General features: G+C 36.8%; 1 protein-coding gene and 1 pseudogene across 1 annotated transcript; both read left to right on the forward strand.

Annotated features, from left to right (window-relative positions):
* The window catches only part of LOC126728711 (germin-like protein subfamily 1 member 7), a 35,085-nt pseudogene extending 17,554 nt beyond the window's left edge, over positions 1 to 17,531 (forward strand).
* A 4,316-nt stretch (positions 17,532 to 21,847) lies between these two features.
* LOC126724290 (germin-like protein subfamily 1 member 7) lies at positions 21,848 to 22,917 on the forward strand. The gene is made up of 2 exons (XM_050428871.1): positions 21,848 to 22,035; positions 22,239 to 22,917. Exons 1-2 carry the CDS (start codon positions 21,921 to 21,923, stop codon positions 22,772 to 22,774), a joined length of 651 nt encoding a protein of 216 aa, XP_050284828.1. The 5' UTR covers positions 21,848 to 21,920; the 3' UTR covers positions 22,775 to 22,917.
* The last annotated feature ends 409 nt before the right edge of the window (positions 22,918 to 23,326 follow it).

Below are 23,326 nucleotides of genomic sequence, written 5' to 3' on the forward strand. Positions count from 1 at the left end.
ATTTCAGAAAAGATTCTCAGATTCAATAATCAGCAAAATTTCAGAACAATGAAAAACACATTGACTGCTCAGCATGAAAACGGGTGAGAACAATATCAAAAACAGGATACTCCATACCCATTACACATAGAGAAAAGAATAAAGAATACAATACCAGTCCAAACAGTAACAGAAATATGCAGGAAAAAAGAAACTGAGATTGAGAAAGCAAAAACCCATACCTTTTCTTGATGATTTGGAGAAGAGATGAAGCACCAAAAGGTTTTGAAAAATGGATTCACGAAGAGTTTTGGGAGAAAACAGCAGTTTTAAGAAAGGATGAACAGTTACAAAAGTTCGAGGGAAAACTGAAAGAGGTTTAAAAACTGCTCCTGTTTCTGCAAAACACGCGATTTTCGCGACTGGTTCAAGTCGCCACACAGTCGCCAGCTCAAGCCGCCAAAGCACTCAAGAAGAAAATTTTGAAAAATTTTTCCTAAGTGTTTTTCGCGACTGGAAGGTCTACCCGCGAGTGAGTCGCGAGCTGAGCCGCGAAAATCTCTGAGTGAAACTCGCGACTGGACCTTCCACTCGCGAACAAGTCGCCAAAACTGACCAGCGAAGATGCGACTGAGGCTCGCGACTTGACATACCCGCGACTGAGCCGCCAAAACAGGGCAAAAACTGGATTTTTGAAATTTTCAGATTTTTCAACAAAATACTTTCCAAAACCACCTAAAACACTCAAAAATCGTTTTGTGCTTGAATTTACAAAGATTGAGCATGTGAAAACACATTTCATCAAGTACAATCACACAAATGAATATGGCATTTATCAAACATAAACTTGTGTGTTGTGTGTGGATATCAACAATGAAATAGTCCTTTGTCTAATGTGAAGCTTCAATGATCAATTCAACCAAGGCATACACAGTTAGCACTAGATCATGTGACCAATCTCAATTATAGAAATATGAATATATGACTTCCCACACAACTTGATAACATAACTAGGAGTCTTTCATTTGACTCCACTTTCAGCCATAACATTTGATCTTTTGAGGCAATCATCTCTCATTGTGAGAGGGATATATAACATTTTTCTTTGAAGAATAGGCCTTTGGCCTTTTTGAAAGAAGTTTCACTTTTAATATAAAGTCGCTTACCCTTTTTCCTAGTCAAATACTAGAATGTGCGACAGGCTTTTGCAGCTCAATATCTCTTTTCATTTGGAGATTTACATTTAGTGAGCTCTTTTTAGCAAAAAAAATAAAAAGTGGGAAGAGATATAGACACAAGTCTATGCATGTTTCAAGATCAACATAACCATTCACTAATCATTCATGACAAGTTTGAAGATCTATTTACAACAATCACATAGATTTCAAGATTTTTCCCAAAGTGATATGAGTGCATGAAAACAAGCAATGCTCGACAATGCACAAAGCCATTAGCACAAAGGTACAAGGCAAAACGAGTTTTAAGACAAAAACTCAACAAAGTCAATCAAGTGTTTTGATTTTCAAATTCTTTATGTGATTTTTGGATTTTTGACTCAAGAAACAAAAAGAATGATAAAACACAATTAAGAGATATTCACAAACAAACAACCAAAATCAAAAACAACAAGCATACCAAACAAACATAGTCACAAAGCATAGGAAGTATTAATGCATGGACATGTTGTAATGCTTATGCATGAGTACCCCTTTTCACCCACACGACACTTGCGTTTGGGGTGATTTCCTTAGAGGATTGGGTACGGGAGTTAGGGCTTTCAAACCTTCGTGAGAAGCTTTCCAAGCAGTTGGTGAATGCACCAATCATCTTCATCACGTTCATCATTCCGGGATCTCCGTTTTGCTCTCTAGGTTGATCCCCTGCCCACGTTCTCCTATCAACTCTTGGTCCTCCTGACCTTTGAGGAGTAGCACTGTTCTTTGCTCTCAGCTTTTGGCAATTTGGTCGAGTGTGCCCTTGAAGTCCACAGTAATGGCACACATACATTCCTCTAGGACCTCTTTGTGGTCGAGGACGTGACTTGGCACGAGACTCAGACCTGCCCACATACTGATTATGATGATTCAGCATCCGTTGGTCCACCACATTCTTCTTCTCCTCCACCTCGAGGTTCACACTAGTAGAGTCAGCTACAACTGGATCTTTGGACTTCACAAACTTCACTTCTTTAGTGACATTTCCAGTTGAGCTACTTCCTCCGGTATATCCCAGTCCGGATTTTTCTGAGAAGCTCTTTTGAGATGATATAACATCATCAAGCTTCTTGGTGGTGACCCTCTCTATTTTTGCATTTGCTTGAACAACCTCATTCTCAAGGAATCTCACTTTAGTGTAGGCTTCGGACAGCTCACCATTAAGAGTTTCAATCTCGCATTTGGCCTCCCTATACCGGATTAGGAGACTTTTGTAGTCCTCCTCAGCCTTCTTCATCTTTCTCACAGCAGCCTTGGCTACCCTTGTGTATTCACCAGATTTCTCCAAAAGTGAGTTGTAATTTTCTTGAAGAGTTGCAGTGCATTCTTCTTCTTCAGCTTCCGATTCTTCAACAATTCCTAGTGAGTCATCCTCACTATGTTCTCCAAGGTCTTGAACAAGCAAATTCAATTCATCCGAAGACTCAACATGAGCAATAGTCATGAAAGCTGAGTAGTTTCCTTCTCCATCACAGCTCTCTTCAGATTCTGAGTCGGACGAGTCTGAATCACTCAAGGTCGTGGCATACACCTTGCCTTTTGATTTCAAATAGTTAGGACATTCCCTCTTGAAGTGTCCATGCCCGTTGCATTCAAAACAAGTAACACCTTGTGTGGATTGAGATTCTTTTCCATCTTTCCTTTGGAAATCCCTCTTCTCTCTTCCAGAATTTTGGAATTTTCTCTTATCATCAAATTTTCCATTGTTTTTGAATTTCAAAAACTTCTTGAAATTTTTAACAAGATAGGCTACATCCTTGTCCACCATATCTTCTCCCGAAGAGCCTTGATCTTCCACCTTCTCATTAACAGTCTTTAGAGCAATGGATTTACCCTTCCGTTGATTTGGCAGTGACATTTCATAGGTTTGTAGAGAACCAACCAGCTCCTGAACCTTGATGTCGTCAAGATCCTTGCTCTCTTCAATGGCTGTTACTTTGGCACGGAAGCTTTCCGGCAATGATCGAAGGATCTTCCTTACAATCTTAGAATCCTCCATCTTCTCCCCCAAGTTAAACTTGCTGACAACCACTTCATTTAACTTCCCATAGAACGAGTCGAAAGACTCATCCTCACTCATCTTGAGCTCCTCAAACCGAGTGGTCAGCATTTGTAACTTGGTATCTTTCACCTTCTTCGTGCCTTCATAAGTTGTTTCCAGAATCTCCCATGCATCTTTGGCAATAATAATGTGAGAAATCCTGTGAAATTCATCTGGAGACACACCACAGAAAATAGCATTTAGTGCTTTACTGTTAGCATTAGATGCAGTAAGTGCTGCCTTATCCCATGTGGATTTGGCTGCTTCAGGTTTGGTCCAACCCATCTCAACAGCATCCCACACGGATTCATCAATAGAGCATAAAAAGGCTCTCATACGAACCTTCCAAAATGCATAGTTACTTCCATCAAAATATGGAGGTGCATTAAGGGATTGAGACCTATCCATCTCAAAAGAAAGGGAGTCAAGGATCACACAATGGTAATAAAACCAAACAGATGTGTACCCGCTCTGATACCAATTGAAAGTTCAAAAACGTGTACAAAAACACTTTTGAACGTTTAGACCCCCAAAAACCAATTTAATCAACACACGCAATATGTTAAACAATAGTGTGCGGAAACTTAACATATGCTATAACATGGTATTGATTAAACAACTATCTAAGCCACAACAAAATAAACCACAGCAGATAATGTAAAGGCAGAGATAGAGAGGAAGGAAGATGCAAACACAGCGATAACACCAGATATGTTATCGAAGAGGAAACCGAAGACCTCGGCGAAAAACCTCTCCGCCGCCCTCCAAGCGGTAATCAATCCACTAGAAAATACAGTTGGGATACAAGGACAGCAATAGACCCTCCAAGCCTAATCTACCCAATGCACCTAAGCCCTCCAAGCTTCTTGCTCCAACGAGGTTGCGCCGAACCTTTTTCTTTTCTAGCTTTCCGGATTCCGCTACTACACCGTAGCATCAACCAATGAATATTGGCTCCTTCCTAACTGCTTCCCAGAACTCCAAACGTCTGTCTCACAGAGATGATAATGGTGAGAACCAGGTTTGGTATAAAGGCCTCTCAAGGATTTGACAATGGAGAGGAAGAGAGTGAGAGATTTTGATGAGACTCTAAGGTAGAGATTGTGGGTAAAACAATCTGGTTTTTCTTTAGGGTTTCTCTCTCAAAATTCTCTCTGGAAGCTCTCTTTCAATCGTGGGTTAAAAGGGTATTTATACTGAAGAGGAGTGGAATGCGAAACGTCAGGTTTTTCCAAAACAGGGGTGGCTCGCGGCTTGACCTCGCGGCTTGACTAAGTCGCGAGTTCCAGTCGCGAGTTAACCGTATGGCCAGTTGTCCTGTTTTGTCCTGTAGTGCTCCAGCTAGCATGACTGTTCATCTTCCAGCATGCTTGGCACGTGTGCAGATTCTGGCGGGTTGAAGCCGCGAGTCCAGTCGCGAGTCCCAGCCGCGACTCTCTGTTTTCTTGCACACTCTTGAGCAATCTTCACACTATCTCACTCACTACCCTTACAACAATCCCACCTACATACAGGGTTACTAAATGCTGAATTACAAGCAAATTTGGCACGGAATAAAGCCAATTAGATGGTTGAATAAATTCAACCTTACATAAGCACTCTCAGTTTTGGAGGAAGAGAGGAAACACTGATGGATTTTCCATTGGGTGAGAACTCCAAGTCTTGTCCAAGACTTTCCTTGAGAAGCTCCTCATCAGGACAAAGATCATCATAAATTGGTGAGTGTTGAAATATTGGTCTGTTGATGTGAAGGATCTCTGCCAAATATGCAGGAGAGACTGAAAAGCTCTTTTTCCTAACCCAGCACTTAAGTTCATCTTCTTCCACAATCGCGTTGGCATAAAATTCCTTTACCAAATCTTCATACGCGTCATCCATATTAGAGAGAAGGTAATTCCAATCCTTGTGAGCAAACCATTTCGGAATGTCAATGTCATGAAGTGATGATTGATCCACAGTTCTTTCTAGTAATGGTGTAGCATTTTGGAAATAATTCTCATGAGACTGATAAGCTGCATAGGATCTGAACTTGTTGGGATCGAATCTCTTTGCTGAAGAACGAGTCTCTTTTGTTTGAGGTGGATAGTCATCAACATCAATGACGTGTTCCTTCCCTTTGGAACTGCCTCCTTTCACAGCTGCTTTCTTGAATGGTGACATGTCTAGTCTGAATCATGAATAGAGGAAATGACAGAACATAATCCAACAGACATTATTAGCAGTGGGTTAGTGGTAATTTAGGGATAATGAAGAAACCCTAATAGCTAGATGAAAATGACCAGAAAATAGCAATGAGGGACAAAAATGGCCCAAATGTAGCTACACAGTAGAGTGGGTCAGATTAAAACCACACACAATCAGCATAGTAAAACACACAGCCAACACATGAACATTTTGAATCAACACATCAATAACGGATCAGACAAGATGAGAAACCAACAAATATCAAACCCTAGCTAATCACATGATGAAGAACAAAACCAACAACTTAATAAAGCTCAAAATTGAATCAATAGCTTCCACAGGCTAAGCATGGATAAAGAGTAACTTCCGAACCAAAAACCCATCTCAAAAACATAAACAAATACTAATAATCCAGAGGGAAAAAACACAAAATCAAGTAAAATAGAGTTCAAGAAAGAAAACCCATACCTGTTACTTGAAGATTTTGAGCTGAAATGAAGCACCAATGAGGTTTGAAAATGGGTAGACGGAGTGTTTGGGAAGGAGACAGTTGAGAAAGAAGATGAACAATCACAAAAGTTCGAGGGAAAAACTGAAAAAGATTTAAAAACTGCCCCTATTTTTGCCAAACACGCGTTTTTCGCAACTGAAGTGAGTCGCCACCAAGTCGCCAGTTCAAGCCGCCAAAACACTCGAAGACAGAATTTTGAAAAAAAATTTCTAAGTGTTTTTCACGACTGGAAGGTCTACCCGCGAGGGAGTCGCGAGCTGAGCCGCGAAAATCTCTGAGTAACCCTCGCGACTAGACCTTCCACTCGCGAACAAGTCGCCAAAAATGACTCGCAAAGACGCAACTGAGGCTCGTGACTTAACTTACCCGCGACTGAGTCGCCAAAACAGGGCAAAAATGGATTTTTAAAATTTTCAGATTTTTAAAACAAAATACTTTCCAAAAACACCTAAAACACTCAAAAATCTTTTTGTACTTAAATCAACAAAGGTTGAGCATGTGAAAACATATTTCATCAAGTACAATCACACAAATGAATATGGCATTTATTGAACATAGACTTGTGTGTTGTGTGTGGATATCAACAATGAGATAGTCCTTAGTTTAATTTGAAACTTCAATGATCAATTCAACCAAGGCATACACAATTAGCACTAGATCATGTGATCCATCTCAATTATAGAAATATGTATATATGACCTCCCACAAAACTTGATAACATATCTTGGAGCTTTACATTTGACTCCACTTTCAATCATAACATTTGATCTTTTTGATCCTTTCAAACAATCACTTCTAAATGTGAGTGATATTTGATATTTCACTTTAATGAACTAGCCTTTGGCTTTTTGAATAAACATTCACTTTAAATTTTGGTCGCTTTCCCTTTTTCCTAGTCGAATACTAGTATGTGCGACAGGCTTTTACAGCTCAATATCTCTTTTCATTTGGAGATTTACATTTGGTGAGCTCTTTTTAGCAAAAACAAAAATAAAGAGTGGGAAGATATATAGACACAAGTCTATGCATGTCTCAAGATCATCATAACCATTCACTAATCATTCATGACAAGTTTGAAGATCCATTTACAACAATCACAAAGATTTCAAGATTTCTCCCACAGTGATAAGAGTGCAAAGAAACAAGCAATGCTCGAAAATGCACAAAGCCATTAGCACAAAGGTACAAGGCAAAACAAATTTTGAGACAAAAGCTCAACAATGTCAATCAAACTTTTTGATTTTCTAATTTTTATGTGATTTTTGGATTTTTGACACTAGAAGAAAAAGATTGATCAGAAACAACAACAAAATCAAAAGTATGCACAAATAGACAAACAAACAACCATCAACATAAACAACAAGCAATCAATCAAACATTGTCACAAAGCATAGGAAGTATTAATGCATGGACATGTTGTAATGTTTATGCATGAGTACCCTTTTTCACCCATACGTCACTTGCGTTTGGGGTGATTTCCATATAGGATTGGGTACAAGAGTTAGGGCTTTCAAACCTTCATGAGAAGCTTTCCAAGCAGTTGGTGAATGCACCAATCATCTTCATCACGTTCATCATTCCAGGATCACCATTTTGATCTCTCGATTGTTCACCTGCCCAATTTCTTCTATCATTTCTAGGTCCTTGTGACCTTTGAGGAGTTGCACTATTCTTTGCTCTCAGCTTTTGGCAATTTGGTCGAGTATGCCCTTGAAGTCCGCAGTGATGACACACATAAGTTGATCTAGGACCTCTTTGTGGTCGTGGACGAGACTTGGCACGAGATTCAGACCTGTCCATAGATTGATTACGGGAATTCAACAACCGTTCGTTCCCCACATTTCTCTTCTCCTCTATCTTGGGCTTCTCAGCAGTGGGACCAACATCAGCTGATTTTTTGGCCTTTATAAACTTCACTTCTTTAGTGACATTTCCAGATGAGCTACTTCCTCCGGTATATCCCAACCCGGATTTGTCTGAAAAGCACTTTTGCGATGAAATAACATCATCTAGCTTCTTGGTGGTGACCCTCTCAATTTTAGCATTTGCTTGCACAACCTCTTGCTCAAGAAATCTCACTTTTGTGTAAGCTTCTGACAGCTCACCATTCAGTGTTTCTATCTCACATTTGGCCTCCCTATATCGGATTAGAAGACTTTTATAGTCCTCCTTTGCCTTCTTCATTTTTCTTACAGCTGCCTTGGCCACCCTTGTGTACTCACCCGACTTCTCTAGGAGTGAGTTATAATTCTCTTAAAGATTGGATGTGCTTTCATCTTCTTCAGCATCTGATTCTTCAACAATTCCCAGTGATTCTTCATCACTATGTTCTCCAAGGTCTCGCACAAGCAGATTCAACTTGTCTGAAGACTCAACATGAGCAATAGTCATAAAAGCTGAGTAGTTCCCCTCTCCATCACAGCTTTCTTCAGATTCTGAGTCGGATGAATCCGAGTCACTCAATGTCGTGGCATACACTTTGCCTTTCGATTTCAAATAATTCGGACATTCTTTCTTAAAGTGTCCATGTCCGTTACATTCGAAACAAGTGACACCTTGTGTAGGTTAGGATTCTTTTCCATCTTTCTTTTTGAATTCCCTTTTCTCCCTTCCTGAACTTTGGAATTTTCCCTTATCACCAAATTTGCCATTATTTTTGAATTTCAAGAATTTTCTGAAATTTTTTACAAGGTAAGCAACATCTTTGTTAACCACATCTTCTCCCGATGAGTCATGATCTTCCACCTTCTCATTAATGGTCTTAAGAGCAAGAGATTTACTCTTCCATTGATTGGGCAGCGACATCTCATAGGTCTGAAGAGAACCAACCAGCTCCTGGACTTTGATGTCATCAAGGTCCTTGCTCTCTTCAATCGCTGTCACTTTAGCACGAAAACTTTCCGGCAATGATTGAAGGATCTTCCTTACAATTTTAGAGTCCTCCGTTTTCTCTCCCAAATTGGACTTGCTGACAATCACCTCATTCAGCTTGCTATAGAAAGAGTCAAAGGACTCATCCTCACTCATTTTTAATTCCTCAAACCGAGTGGTTAGCATCTGCAACTTGGTGTCTTTTACCTTCTTCATGTCTTCGTAAGTAGTCTCCAATATCTCCCATGCTTCTTTAGCAATAGTAATGTGAGAGATCCTGTGAAATTCATCTGGAGACACACCACAGAAAATAGCATTGAGTGCTTTACTGTTAGCATTAGATGCAGCAAGTACTGCCTTATCCCATGTAGATTTAGCTTCCTCAGGTCTGGTCCAACCTATCTCAACAGCATCCCAAACAGATTCATCAATAGAACATAGAAAAGCTCTTATGCGAACCTTCCAAAAAGCATAATTACTACCATCAAAATATGGAGGTGCATTTAGGGATTGAGACCGATCCATCTCAAAAGGGAGTCAAGGATCACACAATGGTAATGAAACCACTAGAAGTGTACCCGCTCTGATACCAATTGAAAGTTCAAATATGTGTATAAACACCCTTGAACGTTTAGACCCCCAATTTACAACTTAACCAATTCAAGTATTATGTCAAACAACTAGTGTGCGGAAAATGAACATAAGCTATAATATAGAATTGGAAAAACTATCTAAACCAAATTAAAATCACAACCCAGAGCAGATAATAAAAAGGCAAAGATAAAAGGGAAGGAAGATGCAAACACAAAGACAGCACGCGATGTGTTATCGAAGAGGAAACCGAAGCCCTCGATGTAAAACCTCACAACCGCCCTCCAAGCGGTAAACAATCCACTAAAAAATGTAGTTGGGATACATGGACAGCAATAGACCCTCCAAGCCTAATCTACCCAGTGCACCTGAGCCCTCCAAGCTTCTTGCTCCAACGAGGTTGCACCGAACTTTTTTCTTTTCTAGCATCCCGGATTCTGCTACTAGACCGTAGCATCAACCAATGTAGATTGGTTCCTTCCTAACTACTTCCCAGAAAACCAAACAGCCCTCTCACAGTGATGAATATGGTGAGAACAAGGTTTTGGTAAAATGCCTCTCAAGGGTTTGACAATGGAGAGGGAGAGAGTTGAGGAATTTGAAGAGGCTCTAATGTATAGATTGTAGGTGAATCAATCTTTTTTTTCTTTAAGATTTCTCTCTCAAAATTCTCTCTGGAAACTCTCTTTCATTTGTGGGTATAAGGGGTATTTATATTGGAGTGAATGAGGAATGTGAAACGTCAGGTTTTACAAAACAGGGGTGGCTCGCGGCTTGACCTCGCAACTTGATTGAGTCACGAGATCCAGTTGCGAGATAACCGTATGGCCAGTTGTCCTGTTTTGTCCTGTAGTGCTCTGGCTAGCATGACTGTTCACCTTCTGGCACGCTTGGCACGTGTGCTGCGTCTGGCGGCTTGAAGCCGCGAGCCACCTGCGAGAACAAGCCGCGAGTCTCTGTTTTCTTGCACACTCTTGAGCAATCAATACTCTATCTCACTCACTACCCTTACAACAATCCCACCTAAATACAGGGTTACTAAATGCTAAAATACAAGCAAATTTGGCACGGAATAAAGCCAATAAAATGGTTGATTAAATTCAACCTTACAGCCTATTTCTCACTTCCACACCATCCCTCTAGGGCGATGTGTGTTTTTATATGCCTTTGTTTCTGGAGCGTCTATCAGTTTTCCACATCTATTCCTTCGTTCTTTGAACGAGGTTCATAGGAGTTCTGCCATAGGTCATGCGCTTATTCATCCTATTTTCATTCATAGGATTTTGCTCTTTTTAGGTCTAGATGGTTTCCCGTCTGGTGAGCCTGTGCATGTCGTTGCTCCCATAGGTGCCACCTTTCTTAGACAGAGGGCTGCTCACTTGAGAGTTGCTCCTTCGCGTCCTAAAGGTGCGTCATCTAGTGCTGTTCCCCCTCCTTCCTCTTCTACAAGTGCTAATGCTGCAGAGACATCGGGTGCTGCTGCTGATGCTGATGTTCCACCACCGACTACTTCGGATGATTTAGACATTCGACGTATGTTGGATCATGTCTTAACCGTTCAGGCGGCTCATGGTCAGATTTTGGTGGACGTGCTCGATGAGATCCGTGCCTTGCATGCGGAGTTGGCGCAGTTTAGACTACCTCCCTTTTGATGATGGAGTTTGTTTACCCTTTGGCATTCCGTCGCAAAAAGGGGGAGTATTTTGTAGAGTTTTTGTTTTCAGGGGGAGAGTATTTCTTTGGTTGGAGCTTGTGGAGTTTAGATTGTATTTAGGTGCTTCACATTGTATTTTACTTTTTTAGCTCTTGCCATGTTTTTGATGGGATATTCATGTTAGGGGGAGTATTTTTTGTTGGTACTTTATATGTTTCTTGTTTCAAACTGTTTATTGATTTATATTTATGAGTTATTCATTGATATATGTCTTTATTGTGTGTTGTTTGAAATCAAGAATTTAATTTGTTTACTTGTATTGTTTCCACACATGCGGTTATGCATTTTGTTTAGTGTTTCAAGAAATATACAGGTTGATTCAATTGAGCTACTGTCTACACTTGCAACTGATGGATAGTAGTTAGGATTGAATTTGTTTTATGAGCATTATTTTTGTAAAGGGCTTTTATTTTGTAAACTTTGAGCTTCTAGTTGTGTTTTGTCACAGATTGCCAAAGGGGGAGTTTGTTAGGTTCTAAAGATTTAGGATTTTATGTATTTAGAACTCTAATTTGTATTGTTGGCAAACTATGATCAAAACAATGTGTTTAAAAGTGTTTTAGTCTTGCTCAAAGTTGTGCATTTATGTAAAGTTGGAATCGAGCTTAATACAGAAAAGATTAATGCATTTCGGCCTGGTTGATCGATCGAAGCTTAGGCTCGATCGATCGAAGCTCGGGTAGAATGTTTTTCTGCAGAATTTTTCAACTCAGCCCTAGTTGTTTTAAAACGTTTTTAGGGTTTCTTATTTGTCCTAAGTATAAAAGGCAAACCCTAGCCACGTTTTAATGTTGCTTATATTGCGGTTTGTGTAAATCTCTTGTGAGATCTAGAGGAGCTTTCCTTTACATAAACTTAGGGTTTTCAAGGAGAAGATTTATCTACACCTTGATGATCAACTCAATTGCTGCCATTGAAGCTTAAAGAAAACACAACCGGGTATGCTTGTATCTGATGGTGAATCCAAGAAAGAAGGAGTCCGTGGATTCGGAGCTTGCACGTGGTCGTGTCAGTAAGTTCTACTGGTTGGTAGCAATAAGAAGTCGAGTGTGGGGGCTTGTAAGTCTTATTGTATGAACTTCGATTCTTTCAAGATAGTGGATTCAAGTTTACCTTGAGGATAGCTAGGTCAAATCCTCCCCATGTTTTTACCGATTTGGTTTCCTAGGTGATCATATCTTGTGTTATTTATTTTCCGCTGCTTTGCATGATTTGATCTTTGTTATTGTGATAACCTAGACTTGTTAAATTGGACTAAGTAACAACTTGGCTAATTACCTAGGTTAAATCAATTGTTTTTAAGGGGTCTAAAAACCATTAGAAACACATGAATTACATGAAAGTAAATAAATAATATATAAATTACAAACATACATCTCATAAAAAATTCTCCATTCAATTAACAAGTACAAATCCATAATTGTTCAAAACTAATAAGTGAATAATGTAATAAAAACGAAAATATCAGAAGGTCTACAAAATAGCGTGGTGTTCAATAATACATGAAAGCTATATTAATTATATCCTTCACGAAACTTGAAAGCATAAGTATTGGAAGATTAGTCATCGTCTGAGTCAGTTTCCTCAATTTGAGAGTCACCTTCTTCCTTAAAGTCATCTTTTGTCATTATTCACACTATGATCTCCTCCCTAACATTGTTCTGCAATATTTCAAATTAAACTGAATAAATATACAAAAATTATAACTACGCAAAATTTATATTTATAGTAAATAATAAAGAATTAACTAAAATATATTCACTTAAAAACATTAACACAATCACCACGATAAATGACAAAACATCAAAAATAAATCCTTACTACCGACATAAACATTGCATTTATCATAAATCCTTACTACTAATAAGAACCTTGTAGTTCTCTTGTGAATAAGAACTTCCAAGAATACATCTACCACCAATAACCACATTAATAGTACATCCCCATCACTCTTAACAATATATCCATCACCACAACAAGTCACATAAAATTATATGTGCACCAAGAATAGCAATTAATTGAAAACTATAATGAGCAAATTTTTCACTTATTTCAAAAACCTCAATCAAATAGGAAAAAAAATTTTAATGTTGATTATACTAAAAAAAAAAAAAAAAAAAAACACGTGTAGTAGGTGCTTGAATATAATTAAGACTAATCAATAGATTGGTTGGGGCCACCAATACATGCAAACATTACACTATTTACTAGTACCAAACTGTCAAGAACTTTGGCTACAATATGAGATTATATATTATGAAAGAGATATATCTAAGCCAATCCCAAAATTTAGATGAAGGAAATAAACCAACAAATCCATTTACTAATCCACTACATTAACAAAATAAATCAAAATATAAAGATGTAAGAAAACTGACCTTTTGGATTTGATTGTGATTGGCAAAAAGAGAAAGAAAGAGTGAACGGTGGAGGGATATTGAAAAATACGTGGGCTATAGAGTATAGAGGTGAGAGCTTTTTTTTTCTTCTTTCTTTTCTTTAGTGAAATAGCATGTTAGTATTTTAGTGAGAGGGAAAGGGAGGCCTGGGATCAAAATAAGAAAAGGGGGGAGGGGGGGGGGGGGGGGGGCGTTTGTTTTTAGTGAGAGGGAGAGGGAGGGAACTAGGGTCTAGGAGGTAGGGTTTTGACTTTTCTTTTTCTTTTTTTTCTTTTTTTTAGTGTTAAAATGATATTGTGTGTGTGTGTGTGTTTTTAAACAAGGACTTTACAGCAACATGTCTTTTTTTATTTTTTATTTTTTTTCTTATAAAATTATGTATTTTGTTTATGACAACAACGTTCTCTCTTTTTCTTTTTTTGGGGTCACTTTGAAATATCACTTTTTTTTTAATTATTATTAATAATAAAAGATAGAAACACTATTTTCTCAAAAAAAAAAAAAAAAAAAAGATAGAAACACTATGAAATCTCACTTCTTGAAATTTTTGTATAGCAAGTGTTCTTTTAAAAAAGTCAGGGAAATATAACCTCAATATTGTGTAGGTGGATTTCTTTTATGGAAATCCTCAATATTTTTATAAAAAAAAAAAAAAAAAAAACTTTGTTTATTTTATTTGGCGAAACCACCCCATTTGAAGGGAAAAAACATTTTCCACTTGACATCCCATTAATCAAATTTTGTTAAATTAATATTAAAAATGTTGTGTATTTAACAACTCACAAATTTCCAAAATTATCTTATTTCATAATTAAAATTCATTGATTTCAATTTTTAATTAAAGAGTATTTTAAAATATTCAGTATTCCATTTTTTTTTAAAAAATTTTCAACGAGTTGCAGAGAGAATTGTCGTTGCAAGTATTTTGGTGCTTGATAAACTTTGCATTATTATTCTAAAATTTTCAGTATTGTATGTACTATTCATTGTTAAACTTTAGCAAAGAAAATTTTATAGAAAAGCATAAAAGTGGAGAAAACCCTAAAATACAAACCAATACCCAAAACCCACTCAAAACCTCCCTATTCAACCTAATTTGATCCTATCAAGTGGTCATAGACCCAACTTCAATGGTTGACCATGTTTGACCAAATATTAACCAAGTTTTGCAAACTTTGACTATTCATTTCTCACAATCTGACCGTCTAATTATTGTCATACTTCGCCAACACCAATATCTCATCACATTCTTCAAATACAACGGTCGAATTTTGGATTTAAGTCTAAAGCATTATGGATATGTGTTGTACCACCACACCAAGAAATTTTGATGGGTCATGTTCTACTAATCCAACCGTTTGATTGAGTTCAAAATTCATCAAAACCAATATTTTATCCCACAATTTTAATCCTATGGTCAAACTTTAAATCTAACTTTGGCACAAAATGGATGCATGTTATTGCATCTAACTATCATGAAACTTCAATCACTAAAAATATCCAATACTCTTCTAAGAGAGTTATACGCTATATAAATATTACTAAGAATCGAGAAAATTACTTACAAAATACAACCAAAAGCCTAAAAAATGACCCTAATGGATTTACATATGACCTTTGACTTTGCCATTTTAAAACTAGAAACTGATAAAAGCATGAAAACCAAAAAAAACCTCAAAATACTGACCAATACCCAAAACCCACTTAAAACCTCTCTAATCAACCTAATTGATAAAATCTAGTGGTCCTGGAACCAACTTTGAAGAATTTGACCAAAGATTGACCAAATTTAATAGACTTTAACGAAGTTTCACAGGATTTGACTGCTCTGTTCTCACAATCTGACCATCTGATTGTTACTATAATTTACAGACAAATATTTCATCACATTCTACCAATCCAACGATCAGATTTTGGTTCTCCATCTGGTTGCATGATGGATGTATGTTGTTGTACCCACCCACTAGGAAACTTTGTTTAACCCTGTTGACACAATCCGACCACCCAAAATGGTTAAAATACACCATTAAAGCAAGGAAATGACCAAAATACCCTTAAACTTCTAAAGTGACGAAAGTGTCCCTAAAAGCTTCAAAATGATCAAAATACCTTTTACTTCTAAAATGACCAAAATGGCCCTTAAGTACTTGGATGGTCTTGAAACATGTTTTTTTTTTTTTTGCAATTTTTAAAATTAAAAAATAAAAAATTCTAGAGTTTTAAGACAAAATTGAGGAAAATTTACCATTCAAAGAAAATAATATTTTTTTACGGCCATATGTATGTTTGAAATCACCTTTATTGTGACAGATTTACTTTACTGTCGTTAATACCTTCTTTTCTTAAGAAAATTTTAATTATTAAGAACGACCAAAATGTCCGTCGTAAATAAGAATGCAATATATAGTGATGGAAAACAACCGTCAAACACATGAAAAATATGGGCATGAATTCCCCCCGTTTAAAAAAATTCCCATTGTCGACGGCTTAGGTCCATTGCAAATATTATTTATTCTGAGGGATCTAGTTTCATCACTAATACATTCTTTCTTTTCAAGCAAATTAACTATTTATGATGGTCAGCATGTTCGTCGTAAATACAAACCCAATTAGAAAAATAAAAAAAAATAATTGCGATGGATAAATGTCGTCACAAATGTGAAAAGTAAGGAGGGAATTCTCCCTCCAAAATATTTTACCATTTTTGATGGCTTCATGGCTATCGCTAATACCCTCTTTTATATTTACGATGGAAGAATGTTTGTCACAAATGATAACACCATAAAATTTTTTTTTTTTGTATTTTTGAAGCATAAAAGCCGTCATAAGTGTTAATAGTTCTGACGGTTTTTCTTCAGTTGTTGTAAATAATACCCTCTTTCATATTTACGATGGAAGAATGTTTGTCGCTAATAATAACACCATAAAAAAAAAATATTTTTTGTATTTTTGATGCACAAAAGCCGTCACAAGTGTTAGTAATTCTGACGGTTTTTATTTAGTCATCGTAAATAATACTTTATTAGCGATGAACATTTTTATGCCGTCGTAAAAAGTAAGGTGGGAACATTTCCCTCCAAAATAAATCATATTTTCGACAAAAATAATAGGCATTTTCGACGAACTCATTTTGCCGTCACAAATATTTTAATGTTCGATGAGTAATTGTCAACGAAATAGACTTGCCGTCGTAAAAGCTAGTTTTTCCAACAACTTTTTGTAGTCATCGAAAAAGTTTCGTCGCAAATAGCAATCTTTTTTGTAGATATGCATGCACTCTCCTTATTATTAGCGATATGTAGTAGTAGTATTATCATCATCTACGTTCTTTCGAATACGAGATCATTATAATGAAGTTCTACACATTAAAGAAATTATGCCGGAATTTCATCTGCATTAGATTTTTTTTCCCCCTACATGACATGACATGCTATTGTCTATTGTTATAGAACTGTCTTATTTGTCACAATAACAAACTTTTCTTTGTGTAGTATTTGTGAATGGAAAATTTTGCAAGGACCCAGCAACTGTCACGGCCAATGATTTTTTCTTCTCTGGACTCAATATTCCTGGAAACACAATTGCAAATAAACTTGGATCAAGTGTCAATCTTGTGAACGTTGACAAATTACCAGGTCTCAACAGTCTAGGCATATCTTTGGCTCGCCTTGACTTTGCGCCATATGGCCTGAATCCTCATCACACTCACCCTCGCGGCACTGAGCTTTTGGTAGTTATAGAGGGCACTCTCTTAGTTGGATTTGTCACATCCAACCCAAACAAACTCTTCACCAAAGTTCTAAATAAGGGAGATGTCTTTGTCTTCCCAATTGGTCTCATTCACTTCTAATTCAACATTGGGCAGACCAAGGCTGTTGCCTTTGCTAGTTTTAGCAATCAAAATCCTGGGTTGATCACCATAGCAAACGCTGTCTTTGGATCTAATCCTCCTATCACTGTTGATATTCTTGCTAAGGCCTTCCAGTTGGACAAGAATGTAGTTGATTATCTTCAGAAACAATTCTAGTCATTCTACAATTCAGAAAAAAAAAAAAAAAAAAAAAATGTAACAAGAATGATGAAGCACTAAATAGTTTGAATAAAGTTTGCTTGGTTTCAAATAAAATGGTTTCTTATGATGGTTTTTTTTATGTGTTATGGTGTCATAGCAAAGTCAATGCAATAGTGCACCTCTAAATCTTGATTACACCTTGGATCTAGGACGTTTGAAATCACAAGTACCTAACTATTAAATATAAACCGATCAATACGAATCCAGAATAGACAGGATTTTGATTTTGATTTTTACGAATGGCAGCCTAAATTGTGGGGCCAACAGAACCTATTCTATATACATTCCTAAAGGTAAGTTAGGTAACATTGGAGGAACATTCTTAAGTGTTGAAATAGCATGAGAATGGAAATTCTACAACCAAGTGTATTTATACCAAGAAAAATGGATTATAAAAAGTAGTGAAACTTCATACTCAACTAGTTAAATATAATTATTTTTATATTGTAAAATATTAGTTATTTGATGGGAAAAATATACAAAACTCTTTGTACCTCAGCATGAGTACGATGATAGTAAAAGATAAAGCTTTTCACATTGCGGCATGCTATCCACGCAACTAAACTAGTTGCTACTCAATTCAAGCTCCGTTGAAGTTTTCGTATCAATTGATGGTTGTAGAACTTTTTGTATTAGGCATGAGAATTGTATTTTGAAGACCCTATATCGGAATGCTGTTGCAGAGAGGATAAGCAGTACAATTTGTGAAGCAATTAGATATCTTTGATCTTATGCAAAATTGCCTAATTGTTTTGGGTTGAGGCATTGATAATAGTTTTTAGTTTGATCAATCTTTCTCTGTCAATTCCTTTGAATGGTAATTTTCCAAAAGATGAAAGGTATAAGCTTGATAGGAAGTGTAAATAGTGTATCTATCAAAGTTATGAACATGAAGAGACTTGACACCTATAATGGGATCCAACAATTAAAGAAAATTGTCAAAATTAGAAAAACTATTATCTTTGAAGATCTAACCATTGAAGATTTGGAAATAGTTACAAATAAAAAGCTAGAATCTATCAATGAATATCTTGTTTGAAAGCTCGGATTTGTGCTAAAACACAAGAAATTGTTCAAACCCCCAATAAAAAATTATGGCTAGATTGCTTTTACTCTAACTTAGACTAAGTGCGGAACAAGAGTAAATAAGTGCATTGAACCGATAACACTACCCTAAGCCATATTCATCCATCATCAACAATTAAATGAAAGCTTTGAGAGTAGGGAAGAGAAATGCAAACACAAGATAACACCGAGATGTAGTATCAAAAAGGAAACCGAAAAACTCGGCGAAAAACCTCTCCGCGACCCTCCAAGTCAAAATCGATCCACTAGAGAATAAAGTTGGAGTACATGAATAAAAAAAGACCCTCTAAGCCTAGTCTACCCCATGTACTTGAGCCCTCCAAGCTCCAGCTACCAACTAACTTCTCAGAGCCTTGTCTTCTCCAGCTTTCCAGATCCCACAATTCATCCCAATTGCATCCGCTAATGAATGGCTTATTCCAATGCTTCTCAGCAGCACCAAAATCTCACTTTACATTCAGTATGGGTGTGGTAAGTGTTTGAGCTATCAACCTCTCAAAGATCTAGAGATTGAGAGGTAGGAGTTGAGGAAAATCACAAGGAAATGTGTAGATGATTATGGGTATAACAATCTCTAACTCTCACCAAAATCTCACTTTACACTCAGTATGGGTGTGGTAAGTGTTTGAGCTATCGACCTCTCAAAGATCTAGAGATTGAGAGGTAGGAGTTGAGGAAAATCACAAGGAAATGTGTAGATAATTGTGGGTATAACAATCTCTAACTCTCAAGTGCATTTTCTAGGGTTTTCTCTCTAAAAATAACTCCTTACACTTTGTGGGTAATGAGGGTATATATAGTGTGGGTAAAGACGTGGTAAAGCAAAATATAACTTTTTGCCAAACAGAGACTTTTGTGGGTCCTTCATAGGTTGGCCTTACCTATGAAACAGTCGCGAAAATTCCAACTAATATGAATTGATTCTCTCTTGAACTACTTCCCAAACACTAAGAACCTTCACACTACTCTGAATTTGGTGAGATAAGGATTTGATTTATGATCCTCTCATGGGTATGATGATGGAGAGGGTGAGAGTAGAGGAATTTGGAGAATCAAGTGTATAAGATTGTGGATGAATCAATCTTGTTTTTCTCTAGGGTTCTCAAATTCTCTCTGGAAGCACTCTACATTTCGTGGGTATGAAGGTATTTATAGTAGGGTATGAGATGGAATGTGAAAAGACACTTTCAGCAAAACAAGGTGCACTGGTGAGTCACTTGCGACTGGGATGAGTCATGAGTTACCAGACTAGGCTAAACTGTACTTTTTGTCCTGTAGTGATCCAGCTGGCCTAACTCTTCATCTTCCTACATGCTTCACACTTGTGCTTCATTTTGGCGAGTCACCACTCGCGAATTAGTCGCGAGTCCAATCTCGAGTCACCTTCTTGTTGCACACTCTTGATCAAATCCTCACACTCTCTCACACATGACCCTTACATTATTCCCACCAAAATACAGGGTTTCTAAATGCTGAATTACAAGTAAATTTGTCCCGGAATAAAGCCAACACTTAGTTGAATAAATTCAACTTTACAAGGGAGCATAATATATTTACCATGAAATGATGTTGCATGAGCCAAAGAAAAGAAAAAGGTTGAAAGCTTTATTGAAAGAAATGAAATCTTTGTATAAGAACCACTCCTATGAGTTAGTGAAATTGCCTAGTGCATGAAAGCATTCAAGAATAAGTAGTTTTTCATATTGAACTTTAAACCAAATAGCTCATGGCCAAGGAACAAGGTGCGATACTGTGATTGATTTTAAAGAATTCTCCTCACATACAAATAAAAAAAAGGTCCTCTATTAGAGTTATTTTCGGTTTGGTTGCAAACACAAATTTGGAGATCGAACAGCTTGATGTGAAGAGTAATTTAATCTTTGGCGACATAAATGAAGAAGTTTATATAGATTAATCAAAAGGTTTCAGGCCCTTCAGGGTTAAATTTAAAGCGGATTTGCTTTGATGGTTGATAAAGAATTTGTATCTCTAGCCAGCACCAAGGTAATGCAAAGAAATTTTATTCATGTATGGTTGAGCATGGGTATAACAAGACTACGTATGATTATTGTGTGTTTGTTAAGAAATTTCTGATGGTGATTTTATTATTCTATTTGTTGAACACATGATGGATGTCGGTTTCTACATTTTACTCCCAAAAAAAAAAAAAAAGTGATGGTTGTTGGTCTTGACACACTCGTAAAATTGACAAGTTGATGAAGGAGTAGATTAAATTATTGAGTGTAACGGGCTTAGAACTTGCAAAACAGATACTCTATGAGGAAAGTTATGTTGAGAATGTGTTAGATCGATGTAAAATGGGTTAAGGCAAAACTAGTGAGTTCTCCTCCGCTTGCAACTGCAACTCACTAGTCCTTGATAAATTTAATTTTGTCGTAAAAGGAAATAGAATATATATATATATATATATATATATATATATTGTTTTTAGGAATGGAATATATATATATATATATATATTGTCTATTGGAATTCACACACGTAGTTGTCTGATAATTTTGTTTTCTAAGAAATATTTGGTTAGGTGTAAACAGTATGACTTCATGTCTAAACAGTAAAAAAATCTTTCAACTCTAAACCAAATACAGCATAACATGATGAGAAATCAAAACAGGGGAAGCGGCAAGAATATCCCAGATGCCATGGTGGTTGACAAATGACAATGACAACTACTAGTTGTTGGTTCTGGAAAACTATTAAAAAGTATTTAGTACCCACCAATTAAGATAAGGTCAACGTGATAATTTTAAACCACTGGACTTGGAGAATTTAAGCCAAGTATTGTTATATTGCACGCAGCCTACAACGGAAAAACTTTCACTAATTAATGATTCGGACAGAGTCAACATTCATGGAAGCTTATTTCAATTTTTAATACACAATGAATCTACATAAGGTTTATTTGTGGGTATAGGACAAAGAAACATTATTTTTGATAAGATAGGATTGGACCAAAGCAACATTAAAAATGTACAATGGCATTGAAGAGGTCCCATTTGATTGGTTTTTAACAATGTGCAACAAATAGTAGTTAAAGAATGGTTCATTCATTAAATAAAAAAATGCGATAACCGTTAAAGAATTACCAAGTCTTATATGCTCTCTGTTTGTGCAAAAACATAGACCGCTTCTGTGACTCCTCTCAATAAATAGACATTCCCATATGCATTGTTTCCCATCCCTCACCCAAAGCAAGAATACGCAAAATACTACACAGCAAGAGAAAGAACCTCAAATATGATGAAAGTTGTAATTGTGGCCATTTTGGCTTTGGCAACGACCCTTGTTTCAGCTTATGACCCTAGTCCTTTGCAAGACTTTTGTGTAGCAACTAACAACACCGATTCTGCTGGTATGTACATACTCTCATTCTTATTAGTAAAATTATCATAACGTTCTTTTGAAATCATTATAAGTTTGACACATTCCTTTGAATTATGCCCAACACTTATACCACCTACCTTAGATTTATTTTATTTCTTCTGCAAGACATGTTCTTGTCCATTGTTACAGAAGTGTCTTATTTCTGTCAATAACAAACTTTTCTTTGTGCAGTTTTTGTGAATGGAAAATTTTGCAAGGACCCAACGCTTGTCACAGCCAATGATTTTTTCTTCTCTGGACTCAATATTCCTGGAAACACAGCTGCAAATAAAGTCGGATCAAATGTCACTCTTGTGAACGTCGATAAATTACCAGGTCTCAACACTCTAGGCATATCTTTGGCTCGCCTTGACTTTGCTCCATATGGCTTGAATCCTCCTCACACTCACCCTCGCGGCACTGAGCTTTTGGTTGTCATAGAGGGTACTCTCTTAGTTGGATTTGTCACCTCCAACCCAAACAAACTCTTCACCAAAGTTCTTAATGTGGGCGATGTCTTTGTATTCCCAATTGGTCTCATTCACTTCCAATTCAACATAGGGCAGACTAATGCTGTTGCCTTTGCTGGTCTCAGTAGCCAAAATCCTGGAGTGATCACCATAGCAAATGCTGTCTTTGGATCTAATCCTCCAATTAATCCTGATGTTCTCACCAAGGCCTTCCAGTTAGACAAGAATGTAGTTGAATATCTTCATAAACAATTCTAGTCAAACCACTAATAGGAAAAATATGTGTAAATTGGGATGGTGAACCACTAAATTGTTTGAATAAAGTTTGTTTGGTTTCCCTCACTGTAACACCACAAAGATAATTACTATCAAATAAAATGGTTTCTTATGATTGTTTTTTTTGTGTCATGGACTCATGGTGTGATAACAAAGGCAAAGCATTTAGTTCATGACTAAATCTTGATTACAACATGGATCCACAATGTTTGAAATCACAAGCACTTTTTTTAAAAAGAAAAACACAAGCACTGATAAAGTGATCAAAATTGTAATAAAAATAGACAAAATTATTATTCTCATTTTTACAAAATGACATTTCAAATTGAGGTCTATGTTGCGAGAAAATCTACCACGCGTCAGGTGCATGTATCCCTTCCGTGTGAAAGGGAGGATAAATGCACCCAATGCATGTATACCACCTCCTCAGTACGTAGCACATATTCTATGTCAAACAACAGTCCTAAACATGATGTAAAATTTTCATAGTGTTGAAATAGTAAGAGTATTTACTATTGAGAATCTATAACTCGA

Source organism: Quercus robur, chromosome 1 (assembly GCF_932294415.1).
Source record: "Quercus robur chromosome 1, dhQueRobu3.1, whole genome shotgun sequence".
In the NCBI taxonomy this organism is placed as follows: Eukaryota; Viridiplantae; Streptophyta; class Magnoliopsida; order Fagales; family Fagaceae; genus Quercus; species Quercus robur.